This window comes from Danio rerio, chromosome 17, assembly GCF_049306965.1.
Source record: "Danio rerio strain Tuebingen ecotype United States chromosome 17, GRCz12tu, whole genome shotgun sequence".
Lineage (NCBI taxonomy): Eukaryota > Metazoa > Chordata > Actinopteri > Cypriniformes > Danionidae > Danio > Danio rerio.
The window spans coordinates 20779075-20792796 of record NC_133192.1 but is presented as its reverse complement, the minus strand read 5'-3'; the positions used below and the strand labels follow the sequence as shown (position 1 = coordinate 20792796).

Genomic DNA, 13722 nt, shown 5'->3' with positions numbered 1-13722 from the left:
CTAACTCTAAATTCACAATTGACATCCCAAAAGCATGACAAGAAGGTCGTTAAAATTGTTCAATTTAATCTGGCCAACTTCAGGCATTTACAACCTTACTTGACTAAAGAAGCTGTAAAATATTTTATACACTCCATCTTTTTTCTCACAGTACATATTGCAGTAGTAGTAGTAAATTTTATTGTCCTTGACAGAAAATGTGCTATGGGCATCAACATATTGCGGCACGTTCCATAAAAACAAACAATAAAAACAATACAAAATACAGAAGTTACAACAATAATAATGCTAATTAAGATAAACTCTTAAGTAAACTCGCTGAAACTGTCTACAAAGGATATCTTATATCAGTTCAACCTAAACTATTCATCATGCCCAACAATTTTCCATCCTGTCTTTAGAGATGCATCAACTTAGATTTACACTGTAAATATGCCAATTTAAACTGTGATAGCATATCTAACGATGCTTTCCAGAACAGTTTTATGTTTCGCAGTAGGCTACTGGTTTGCAGCTGGAAGAGCATCCGCTGTGTAAAACTAATGTTGGATAAGTTGGCGGTTAAACAACTTACAACAACGGTTAACAACTTTGAAACAATTATTGTGAAAAGCGCTATATAAATAAACTTGAATCAGTAACACAAAAACCAATATAGTATGCTTTTTCGTTTCGTCATTTTTTGTACTCATTTGCATTTCATAAATGAATTCCAACATACATTTAAATCAACTTTAAGTGTTTCTACCATATACAAACTTTGTAATTATGTTTATGTCTGAGGCAGACTTAATAACAGACACATTTATTCGTTTTTTATTACACGTTGAACTCAGGGGGCATATATATGATGCAGTCAGAAGACCGCACCTTCTGTATGTGCTGTTTATCTCCCTGTGCTAGGTGATATAACGCCCGCCAGGCCTCGGAGGGAGACTTCAAGAATGAAAACAGTTATTATAGTTAATGCCTGCTCTCTGTCAACCTGTTCTGTCAGCTACATGCAGCGCCACAGGCTGCCATTACAGCAAGGAAAGAGAGAAGGAAACAGGTTTGTGGTTTAAAAAATGGTGTCGGCTTCTTTGAAACTTCCAGCTCCCGAATCCTGTGGTTTACCTGAGCGCTGTTCACCTGCGTCAGAGCTGACTTCACCAGCACGAGGACTGGAGCAGGTCAGAGGTGACTTCAGTTCAGACACCCCAACACAGCGCCATCTATTGGTTAAATAAAGAATATTCACGCTTCTTACACTTGAGGTATTTATTTACACTTCGACGAAAGCGAATGTGCGTTCAAATATGTACAGAAATATACACAAATATACACGTGTAACAATTTTACTCTTCAGTTTAGAGAAGAATAACACAAAAGTAATAAATTCTGCCATTATTCATTATCACAAACATGCTGATATAATTTTCACATTTCGGTGTTTATACACTCGTTTTTCATATATATGTAAATATATAGCATTTTTTGTGTAAAAACAAAGGCCGTACATACAAGTAAGAATCAAAGATTTAAATTATTACTGATAGTTTTCAGTGAATTTTACTTCATGTCCAAGAAAAAAATAAAAATAAAAAAATGGCCGCACTTGACAGACTTCTGTACAATTATACATTTAGAAAACTACCAACAAGAGTGATTGACAAACTAAAGGCATTAAATGATATAATGACAGAATTTATTTTTTAGTTTCAACCATTACTGGTTGAAATTATCTTTGCATCTAACAAAAACCCAGTTTGTAACCATCATTATTAATCGAATGCTAACATTTACATGCTGGTGAATGTAATGTCACATTTTGCATTACAAAACATTCACAAATGGCAGTAAGCACATAAAATTAGCAGGAACAGTCAGATACTATGAGGAATGAGTTATTACTGAGTATCTGGTCCTGACAGGTAAACGTGTTGAACTGATCCTCTGGAAGGCACCGTCAGTCTTTCGCTCTGTCTGGCTCTGGACAAAACACTGGCTCAGGTCAACTGTGTGCAGGAATGTATGCTAGATATTTTTTAAAGTCCTTGTCTCAGTCACTATCATCTTCATTGTGGTCAGTTAAGTGCTTTTCCTCCAAAAGGCGGACCTAATGGCATACAACAGTTCATTATAGAAAATTATAAAGAAAAGTTGTACATGGGATTCCTTTAAATGTGCACGATAGTTTGATGGACATTTAGGGGTTTATTTTGTGATAACAGATTTATTCTATAAAAGAGATGCCCAAATTAGGGCCTGCAGGCCAAAGTTGGCCCATTGTTTGATTTGGCCCACCATCCCATCTGTGAAGAGACGGAGAATTTTGGGGAGGGTTGGAGTTAATGCTTTTAATACACATTGTCGTTTCTAACACAACGTAAGCTTTCATTTGTTACTTTTATTTTTTTAAAGAAAAAAAAACTTGAATTAAATGTTTTAATTAAATGTTGTAAATGAATCAATTCTTTTAAAAATGAACATACTGTTGCTCAGTGGATAGAGCACAATTCAGAAGTCCTCAGTGAGCAAATCAAAGTAAAGGCAGGTGCAGCTTGACTAGTGTATTCGGCATTAAACTCCATGATGTTTGAATGGAATTCTTATGTTTTCATTATTATACGTTCATTATAACAAGTGAAAATATATAATGGATTAGTTAATATGATTAAAGTAATGTTTTCTATTTATTTTAAAATAAACTAGGAAATTATTCATGGAAACTTCGGCCCACGGCCCTCAATCATGTTTATTTTTTGGCTCTTCATAAAAAAAAGTTTGGGCACCCCTGTTCTATCATAACGAATTAAGCAAAACTGAATACAATTCACAACTAATAATAAAACATTGATTTCAGCTGAAATTTTACTCATGGGTTTAATACAAAATAGGTGTTTTCAAGTGCCAAGTCAAAATGACACTTGAAGAAAGGTAATGCAAAAAGTAAATGTAACAAGAGGTTTATACCAGGAATACAAAAACACAATAAATGCCTGGCTGCTATGATCATGCAACCAGAATGAAATCTTTCATGCCACTCTTTAATTAAACACTCTGTGCAATGGTGATGTTTACCTGTGGCTCGAGGATGCGCTGGTATGAGGGGCTGTGCAGCTCATCGAGCGTTTCAGCTGCAGGTTTATTGAGAGTCTCCGGCAGGAGGAGACCCAGACAGCCTGCAGAAATCCCACTCAAGCAGAACACCATAAATGGCATGGAGGTGTGCAGTGATTTCTGGAAAATAACAAACAAGTCAGTACATAATCAAACACACTTTTTCTTAACTTAATGTATTTTATTGCATGAATCAATTAATTTATTGCCACAGCAGCAACTTATGGCTATTTCATGGCAAAATGGATATACATTAAAATATTACATAATAAAAACAAATTCATATTACAATAACAAGTTAAATAGACAAATATAGAATTTTTCACCCAAAAACATATTCAAAGTTATATACGATTTTCTCAGTTAAATTTTTGATATATAACTTAAGATTCTTCCTGGTGGTACCTTTTTAAAAATGTCCATCACTTTGATGGACATTTTTAAAAAGGTACCACCAGGAAGAATCTTATCCTCTCCTTATAAAAATTTGGTCTAATGGTATTTAAACTTCCACATGTCAATAAAATATGCTTCATGGTAAGAGCAGCTTGGCAGTATATCAATTCATTCATTATTGCAAATGTATAATAATGCAAAAAAAAGCATTAGAAAATTACCATTTCCTTTAGTGACTTACCATACTTGGTACAAATGGTGCCAGAATTCCCCCAACTCTACAAGACATTGAACACACTCCCAAACCTGCATTCCTAACACGAACACACACACACAACAGTTTAACCTGTTCATACTGAGACTTTCATGAATTACATTATAGTCTCCACTAGAGGACACCGTTAGCTCAAGCATAGAATATTTCATTAGTGACATTAAATTTAAGGGTTAGTTCACTCAAAAATGAAAAAGATGTCATTAATCGCTCACTAATGTTGTTCCAAACCCCTGAGGCCTTCTTTCATTATAAGAACGCAAATTAAGATGTATTGGATTAAATGCGTGAGCTCTCTGACCCCCCATAAACAGCAACGGTTACAGAAAGAAAGAGGAAAGTAACCAGAAAAACATTGTCAAAACCTTTCATGTGACTCAGGGGTTTAATTGTAATCATATGAAGACTTTTGTTTGCCAAAAGAAAACCTTTACAAATGACTTCAACTGTGTCTCGCAAGTCAGAGTATGCGTTTACTACACTACCTGACAAAAGTATCTGTTGAACTGCATCCCAGTCATCACAATTACAGCAGAAGACCTATTGGAACCCACATAACCCCAAGATTCTCACAGAAATCAGTTAAGTTTGGTGAAGGAAAAATCATGGTTTGGGGTTACATTCAGTATGGCAGAGTGCGAGAAATCTGGCAACATCAATAGCTGAGGTATCAAGACATTTGTGCTGCCCATTACATCACAAACTACAGGAGAGGGCTAATCAGCAGGATTGCACTCCTTATACTTCAGCCTCCACATCTAAGTTCCTAAAAGCAAAGAAGGTCAAGGGGCTCCAGGATTGGCCAGCCCAGTCACCACACGAACATTATTGAGCATGTCTGGGGCCAGATAAAGGAGAAGGGAATTGAAGATGAATCCAAAGAATCTTGATGAACTCTGGGAGTCCTGCAAGAATGCTTTCTTTGCCATTCCTGATGACTTTAATAATAAGTTGTTTGAGTCATTGCAGAGAAGTAAGGATGCAGTCCTCCAGGCTCATGTGAGTCAACATCAATATTACATATTTTTCCACTGCACCATGACTTTATATTCTACACTGTACATTATTTCTGTTGGTGACAAGACTTTATCTAAGCTAAGTCAGACCTTACTGTCCTAATTAAATAAGTAAAAATTAAGGCATGATCATATTTTATTTTGGTTAAATAAGCGTAATCTAGAGGCTTTTGCCTTTCATATAAGCCATTTCTGATACTAAATGATGACAAGTCAGGTTATTATTTGCTGTCCCTAAAACTTGGATAGACGACAAGACTTTTGTCAGGTAGTGTATGAGCAATAGGATACTTGCATGTTGTGTTGTGGACTATAATTGCATTATGTTGTATTGTGCATAGTATAGGTATAGAAAATATAAGATACAACAAGGTAATATTTAAGTTTTTTTTTTTTTTTATTCAATTTATTTAAAACTTTATCGTCTATCCCACAGGGGTTAAAAAAAAGTGTCTTTATAAATAGGCTCACACACAACAACAACAAAACATAATACACTTATACTTTTCTGGACTTTGAATCTCTTGTGTCTCTCTTCCTGTCTATGGAGCATCAGAGAGCTCTTGCATTTCATGCAAAATAGCTTAATGTGTGTTCAAAGAAAGAATGACGATAACAAACGAGTAAATAATTACCCTTTCAAACATATTTTTTTCTATGGAAAATTGTAAGTGTAAAAAAGCACCAAACAAAACATGCAGCAAAGGTGCTGGCTGTACCTGATCACGGTTGGGTAGAGTTCTGATGTATACACATACACAATATTAAAAGCAGCACTGACCATCAGTTTTCCCACTAGAGCCAGCGATGTGGCACTTAATAAAGACCCTGCGGAAAGAGAAACAGACTTTAGGGAACTAGATTTTGAATATATGCTACAGGTTTAACTCCTTTTAGCACACTGCTAGCATTATTTACCAGACTGCTAATAAACAAACCCAAATGACACGTTTTACAATTTTTCTGTTAGAATTGTGAAAGAAAAGTGATTACCTGATACAGGTACAACCATTGTGAGCAGACAAGATATGCCTGCAAAGGCAAGAAAATTGGCCATTGACTTTCTCCTGCCTGCCCTGAAAGAAAAACAAACACACTCAAATGAATACAGCAGAAGAGTGTGATAGGTCAGGGTGTAGATGTGGCTGTGAGTGTATTTACCACGGTTTGTTAATGAAGTACATGCAGAGAGGATAAGCAGGCAGTTCCACCAAGCCATACATGGCAACACTAAGGTAACGATTACCTTTATCTTCACCGGCACTGAGAGTGAGGCCGTAATAAACGAGGCTACAGGCATACCTGTAATATACACATAAAACTTGTACATAAGAATACAAAAGTTTTAAAGAAATACAAAAATGGACATCTAGATCATCTCTTGTCAGCTTATAGTGGTTTTGTGAAACACTCACCACACATACATGAGCACCACAGTCCTCCAGCGTAGTACGGGATGTGTGACCAGCTGGAAGACCCCGGGACTGGATGAGTTTGGAGAGCTGGAGGCCCGCCGGAGCTTCACCACAATTCTGCCTTTCCCGTTCCTCAATGCGAAATCCTGCAGGATGTCCTCAGCCTTCTCTGTGTAACCCCGAGAGTAAAGCCATCGGGGAGATTCTGGCAAAGTCCTGGTAGAGTTGAAAAGAAGTAGTAGTAATAGTTTTATTTATATAGCACCTTTCCATAGTTCAAGGTCGCTTGACATAGCTGACGTCCACATTGACAAAACAAACACACAGAGCCATTGAGGTACATTTTGCAAAATACTGATTATAAAAAATATGTTTTTAGGTGAGCATTAAAGGTAGACAGAGATTATTTATTTCTTAGTGATAGTGGTAGGGTATTCCATAACTTGAGATCGTGAACGCCAAAAGACCTTCCACTTAAAGTGGACAACCGACAACAAGGAACATTTAAAAGACCAATCTTAGATGATCTGAGGGATCAAGCAGGAAAGTAAGAGAGCAGTAGTTCTGACAGATATGGAGGTGCAAGACCCATTTAATGCCTTAATGCTGAGGGAACAGAATGTCAGAAATTAGGCAGGCATTGTAATTTTTTAACTTCTAGCCATGAATTTAGCTAGTAGGCTAGCTATTGACATTTGAAAATGTTCATAGTGTAATTTCCTGAAAATAAATTTTCATATTTTAGCTTCAAGAGTTTATACGTACCTGATGATTGATTATAAAGCTTGTTTGACATGCTGTTCCGGGAGAGAGCCCTGAGCTCATAAGATCCTTGAGCCTTGGGCTCCCTACCGTTTGCAAGGAGAGGGGAGTTTGAGGTCAGGTAGCTCTAAATAACTCCCCTGCTGTAGTAGCTAATGAACAGATAGTGCTTACTCTTTAGAGAGAACTATTTACTAGGAGCATGTCTATGGTGCTGATTTAGATGAGTCAATTAACTTAGGTTGCATGTTAATGGACGGTAGGAGGAAACCAGGGAACCTGGGGGAAACCCACACGAGCACTGGGAGAACGTGAAAACTCTGCACAAAAACATCGGCTGGCTTGGTAAGGACTAAAACCGGTGACCTTGCTGTGAGGCAACAGTGTTAACCTTTGGGCCACGTTGTCACCCATCTAAAAAGGAAGAGGAGTAGGGGTGGAAGAGGGGATTCTTCAAAATGAAGATGGCTGTGATATGAAACTGCGATAGGGTTTTTATATTGGCTTAGGAATCGTCTGATTGGTAAATCATAAATTGGATAATGCAGGACCAGCTGCAAGCAATCATAAGCATGTGTCTTCTCGAAATTATTTTATAAATAAACTTCACTTTATAAATTACAATTCATTGTTCATTTGATTTATTTTTGTTTTCCAAAAAAATAGTAAAATAAAATAACATGTTTCACTGAATAGCTCATTTACTTTTTTTTCTTATGAAACATTAAAGGATACATTTTATGTGAATTAAATATGCTTTCTGTGTATTTTTATAGTCACTTTTGTAAATAGATATTGTCTTTGACTTTGATGACTACACTAATCAAACAATATGTATTCAGTTTTTTGGTTATCAATTATCAAAAGGGTTGTTTATTAAGGCTGTTGTCGGCCACAGCCATGCCATAAAATCCCAGACGTAAACACACTTTAAACAGCAGGGAACCTCTCTGCACCATTTCTCTCCTTACACTCTCCTTTTACTAACAACAATACATACATTAATAATAATAATAATAATAAATAATCTACTGCAACTTTAACACAATAAGTGAAGTTTTTTATAAACTAATTTCTAGATGATCGAGTGCTTATGATTGATCACAGCATTAACATTTCGCATTAACAATCACACAATATACCAATCAGATGAGTCCAAATGCACATACAGTAAAAAGCCTGATTGTAGAATCGTCCTATCCACCCTGACCCCTTCCCCTCTTTTCTAGCCTAATCCAGGGGAGCTCTTGAGACCTACCTAAGCACAGACTCCCCTATCTCCCGACTAAGCAGGAGGGAGCCCCGGAGGCTCGAGGATTCTCTAAGCTCAAGGCTCTCTTTTGGGACAGCATGTCAAATACGCATTTATCTTATCAAGCATCAGCTAAGTGTGAAACAAGAATAACACTTTGAACATGCTACAAGATATAGCTATCCAAGTGAACATATGAGTCTTAAAGCATAACACTAATTCATAAACCATCAACTACTGAAGAGTTGTGTATTGTAGTATAGTGTTCAGTATTTAAGATTTTAGGTGAGGGGGTATAACTTTTGTGTCCAAGAAGCAACATCAAAAGCAGCTTTACACAGCAACTTTTAAATAAATTCACAGTGCTATAGTTGAACAGGATGCAGTGATCTAACTCACACACACAGCAGGAAGAGCAAAAGTCCAGGACAGTTGGCAGCAGTTGCGAGGTTTCGCCACGGCCGAACATAATAACCCAACGCAGCGAACAGAGAGATGCCCACTGCAAAGGTCATATTAGTCAAGGTCCCTGGAACACAGAGAAACACATTAGTATCATGCGATTACTGTGAAAGTAAACAGTGAAAATGTTTGTATAATAGATAAATGTGCACCTGTCATCGCCCAGTAGGACTTTCCCACATATTCCTGAGTCAAAACAAAGCAGACCAACGCCATTCCTCCATTCATCACACCAACCAGCAGCCGAGACACAGCGAACGCCTCATAACTGGGTGCTAATGCGGTGCCATAACCAAACAAGACCTCAAAAAACAGACCTGAGAAAGAGGAGTCGATATCGTATGATAAATTATTGGTTTTTTTTCCTTTTGGCTTTGAGTTGGTTGTGTATCATGTGAAGCAACATCTATGCAGTGCAGAGCAGCTATAGAACGCATTAATGTACACACACACATATTTTTTTCTTTTTTAAATATTTCGCAAATGATGTTCAACAGAGCAAGGGAATTTTGACTGTGTCTGATAATATTTTTTTCTTCTGGGAAAAGTCTTTTTTGTTTTATTTCGGCAAGAATAAAAGCAGTTATTACTTTTTTAAAAGGCATTTTTAGGTTAAAATTATTAGCCCCTTTAATCTAAATTGTCTGTAGTGTATGTTAGTGAATGAGAGTGTATGGGTGCTTCTCAGTGATGGGTTGCAGCTGGAAGGGCATTCGCTACGTAAAACATATGCAGGATAAGTTGCCGGTTCATTCGGCTGCGGTGACCCCTGATTAATAAAGGGACTAAGTCGAAAAGAAAAAAAAGAAAAAAAGAAAAAAAAAATTATATATATATATAAAAAAATTATATATATATATATATATATATATATATATATATATATATATATATATATATATATATATATATATATATATTAGTGCTGTCAAAATTAACGCGTTTAATTTTGAAATAATTAACAATTTATCAATTTAAATATCTATGCGAAAAATGTTTTGCATATCTGCTTGTTTGTCAAAATAAACCTTTACTTTGGATGTAATTAATCACAATTATTATTTGGCCATCACTACTTTTTAGCAGAAAATTAATGGACCTGACTGTGATTTTTTTTTTGTGATTTGATAATTCAACTCAATTCAAGACCTCTGTGTATCTGCAGGAGCTAAGCTGATTCATTTTGTTTTGCATATATATTACAGCAAACATTTTGCAAAAGTGGGTATCTACGACTTTAAGGCTGACATTATTTACAAAACAATTTAAACAGACTGCAGATGTTTAGTGCTTAATGTTGCAAGCCCTATAACAATGTGTAGATTACAGATACAAGTTCATCTCTTTCCTACCAGTTAAAAAAACAGGTTTCCTCCCAATTTTATCGGATAGTGGTCCAAACACGACATTTCCAATCAGCACACCAGCAAAGAACAGAGACCCAGCCAAATTCACTTTGTAGGCTTGATGTTTAACCAGGTACCACTGCAAAAAATAAACAATATATATTTATGTATACCTGCTGTCCTGCTCCAACATAAATAATAGAAGACTAGTTAAAAGATTAGTTCTTTCAAATTTGATATGAAGACAAGCTGCTTTTTGAAAACATGATCAAGCTTACTCAGGTTTTACTACATTACTGACAGTCTCTTACCTCAGTCACAATTGAGTTGACATCCTCTGTGAATTTCACACTTTGGGTTACGTCTCCATCCACACCTTCAGTTACTGGTTCTATGTGATATTCTGGCACAGCACCCACTAAGATGATGAGCATGGACTGACATGCCATGTAAATCTGATTAAATCAAAACAACACTCAAATTAAAAACTAGAATGTCTTTGGGTCAAAATAAGACATCTCATTTTTTATGTCTGCATCAAATTAAATTGACAAAATAGTTATTTTATATACATAGAAATGATAATAAATGCAATCAAAGTGAATATTAAATTGATTACTAAACAAAATATGAGAAATAGTATGCCATTTTAATTCTGCATAGCATATATATATATTTATTTAAAAATCAAACGACAAACTTATTTGACCTGTACACGTTATTATGTATAAAAGGAAAAGCAATCATAATAAATGTCATACTAAAAATCATACCAAAAAAAACATTAAAAATCATACTAAAAACACAAATATTTACATTATTAAAAACTTTGAAGGATAGCTTAAGAATTCCTTTTTTAATAATAAAAATATTCTAATTTACAGAAGAAAAAATAGAGCGGCATTACTTATTGACGCCTGAAAACACATCTTCTTTGATTCTTTTAAAAAAACTTAATTGTTTCCCTTTATTTTTAGTAAAAGGTAAGTCATTGACTTACGAACATAATTTCATATTCTACCAGCTATGAGACTAATCACTAAAATTGTTTTTAAGGTACTGGGTGCACAATTTTCCCTGATGTTAAGTAGAATTTTTTAAGAAAACCACCTGTCATCTTTATTGAAATGAATGCTGGATTTAAAAGTATTAAGATTACCATTCAAGACAATACAGAGTAATGGGAAGGAAGTTTAAAAATACACTCTGTATGAAAATAAATGAAGCAAGATACATTTAGCTTATCAATAAATCAAGAATATTACCTGACATGTAAACGCGTCTAGCTAATTTGGTCTATTTTTTTCCTACTGCTCAATAATTAATGAGAAGCATTGCAGTAATGTTCTTTTCTGGATTACAACAACTTTAACACTTTATAATAACTACACACTATGAACCATTTATGAAGCATTAGCATCTAGTGAATTCATTATTTGTTGTGCATTAACTCTACATTAATAAGCAGTTTATAACTGCAGCTACAAATGCTGTTTTCTTGACAATAACAACATTTATAATGTGCTATATAAGTTTACTTTCATAATTTGTTATTGATTTATTTTTCAATACTAAATTAAGTATTGAATTATATCTACAAACCATTTCTATTTAAGAGTAGTTGGAGGTTTTTAAGATCATTAAGAATGAGTTGGTAAATGATTAATAAACTGTTGAAAATAACATTTATGATTCTTGTTATTCAGGCCTATTTTAATAGTTAATTTATATGTTAATAAATGCTTTATTAACTCAACTTCATGCAGTTTTGTGACCTAATCTAAAGTCAGGACTATTTATGCTTTATAAGTCCTTTATAAATGTCAAATGCCCTACCTCCTTACATCAGGCGAACCCCTTTGCTGTCTACCGACCTTTTCTCCTTGTCCTTTGTCACCTGATTTGATCTCTGTTGGACAGTGTAACCCCTACTCATACAGTTGTTTTACTAAAGATGTGTACTATGTGTTATGTGTGGTAGTTAGTTGAAAGTTGAATGAATGAACTAATTTTTATTTATGTATAAAAAAATTCCAAACAAGATTTAAAAAAGTTGAGGGCTGCACGTTGGCGAAGTGGGTAGCACGTTTGCCTCACAGCAAGAAGGTTGCTGGTTTGACGACCCAAAGGGACTAAGCCGAAAAGAAAATGAATGAATGAATGAATAAATGAATGAATAAAAAAAATTAAGATAAATTCTTTAGACTGAGTAATAACAAATAATTTATTTTAATCTTAAAGATTGTGCTAAAGGATGAAACTAAACGATTGAGGAACGAGGAGTGTTTGAATATTGATACTAGTCGAAACAAAATTTCTGAACAAATTCACATATACAAATTAAATGTATTAAAGTTTCATCATCCTTAACACAAATGTACAATTACTCAGAATATCAACATATTTGGAAATAAATGAGTTAGCCGGATATATTTTATGCAATATTTTAAAGTGGATTTCTTTAGTTTTATTAGGTAGAAAGTACTTATGAGGCAACAAAAGCCTTTCTCTAGTCTATATTACTAATTACAACCCAATGGAATCTGCCTCGCGGAAAAATACGATTTATTTGCTGAAGAATTGGATGAATATGTTTATTATTACATTTTTTATCATGACTGTCAATGCCTTCCACCAATAATGCTAAATCCTTCATATTTTTTGCATTGTATTGTAGATGACTAAGTGCATTAAACCTGGGATTATAAAAACTCCCGCAAATTAAACCGAAATGAAGGAAGAGGTAAACAAACAAACGCACAATTTAGTTAATTATTCACTCATACGAAAGCAAATACATCCACTGCCTAAAGATAAGGTATTGCAAACAAGACAAGGTTTGACCCTCAATATATCCATTTTGCATAGATTGCCGGCTCGTGCTATCGGAAACGCAAATACATTTACCTACATAAATACATGTCAGTCCTCTGTTTATGCATTTGCATGTATCATTAGTTACCTGGAGGAACACCAGCACTGTGATCATCCGCTTCTGGTGACTTCCAAACTCTCCAACCACCTGGAAAGCCTCCTCTAAATCCATTCCAGAGTCAAATCATCCAACTGCATGACACCGACTGGATATTTTCATCTTTAAATTGGGGTTTGATAGCAGTCGAGGTTTCAGATGCTCCGCTGTAAATCTGGCTTCCCTTCGCAGACGTGGAATGAAACCACGTGATACAAAGGACGAAGTTGTTTGGATGAGACTGGAGGATCTAAACACGTGTTAGAAGAGAGCGGGTTTGATTGGGTTACAGAAACAGGATTAACGCTTTGCGGAAATTGAAGTAGGTGTTTTAAGTGATCTTCATTCATGTTCTTTTCAACGTAGTCCCTGTGCTAATCTGGGGTCGCAACAGCGGAATGAACCGCCAATTTATCCAGCATGTTTTACGCAGCGGATGCTCTTGCAGCTGCTGCAACCCAACACTGGAAAACATCCATACACATCATTCACAACCTACGGACAATTTAGCTTAAAGTTACCCGATTTACCTGTACCTCTTTGGACTTGTGGGGAAACCGGAGCACCCGGAAGAAACCCACGCCAACACGGAGAGAACATCCAAACTCCACACAGAAACGCCAACTGACCCAGCCAAGGCTCAAACCAGCGACTTTCTTGCTGTGAGGCGACAGTGCTACCCAGTGTGCCACCGTGCAGCCCTTAGGTGATCTTATTAAAAAATAA

At 35.5% G+C, this 13722-nt stretch overlaps 1 protein-coding gene across 1 annotated transcript; it reads right to left on the bottom strand.

The window, feature by feature from the left end:
- Positions 1-1245: 1245 nt before the first annotated feature.
- Positions 1246-13197, bottom strand: slc22a15 (solute carrier family 22 member 15). Its single transcript, NM_001109699.1, is given in 12 exon segments — positions 1246-2098; positions 3064-3222; positions 3740-3812; positions 5508-5616; positions 5782-5864; positions 5950-6090; positions 6204-6419; positions 8617-8746; positions 8832-8996; positions 10032-10164; positions 10337-10480; positions 12988-13197. Coding segments are annotated over 12 exon segments (1494 nt in total). The 5' UTR covers positions 13072-13197; the 3' UTR covers positions 1246-2041.
- Positions 13198-13722: the final 525 nt, after the last annotated feature.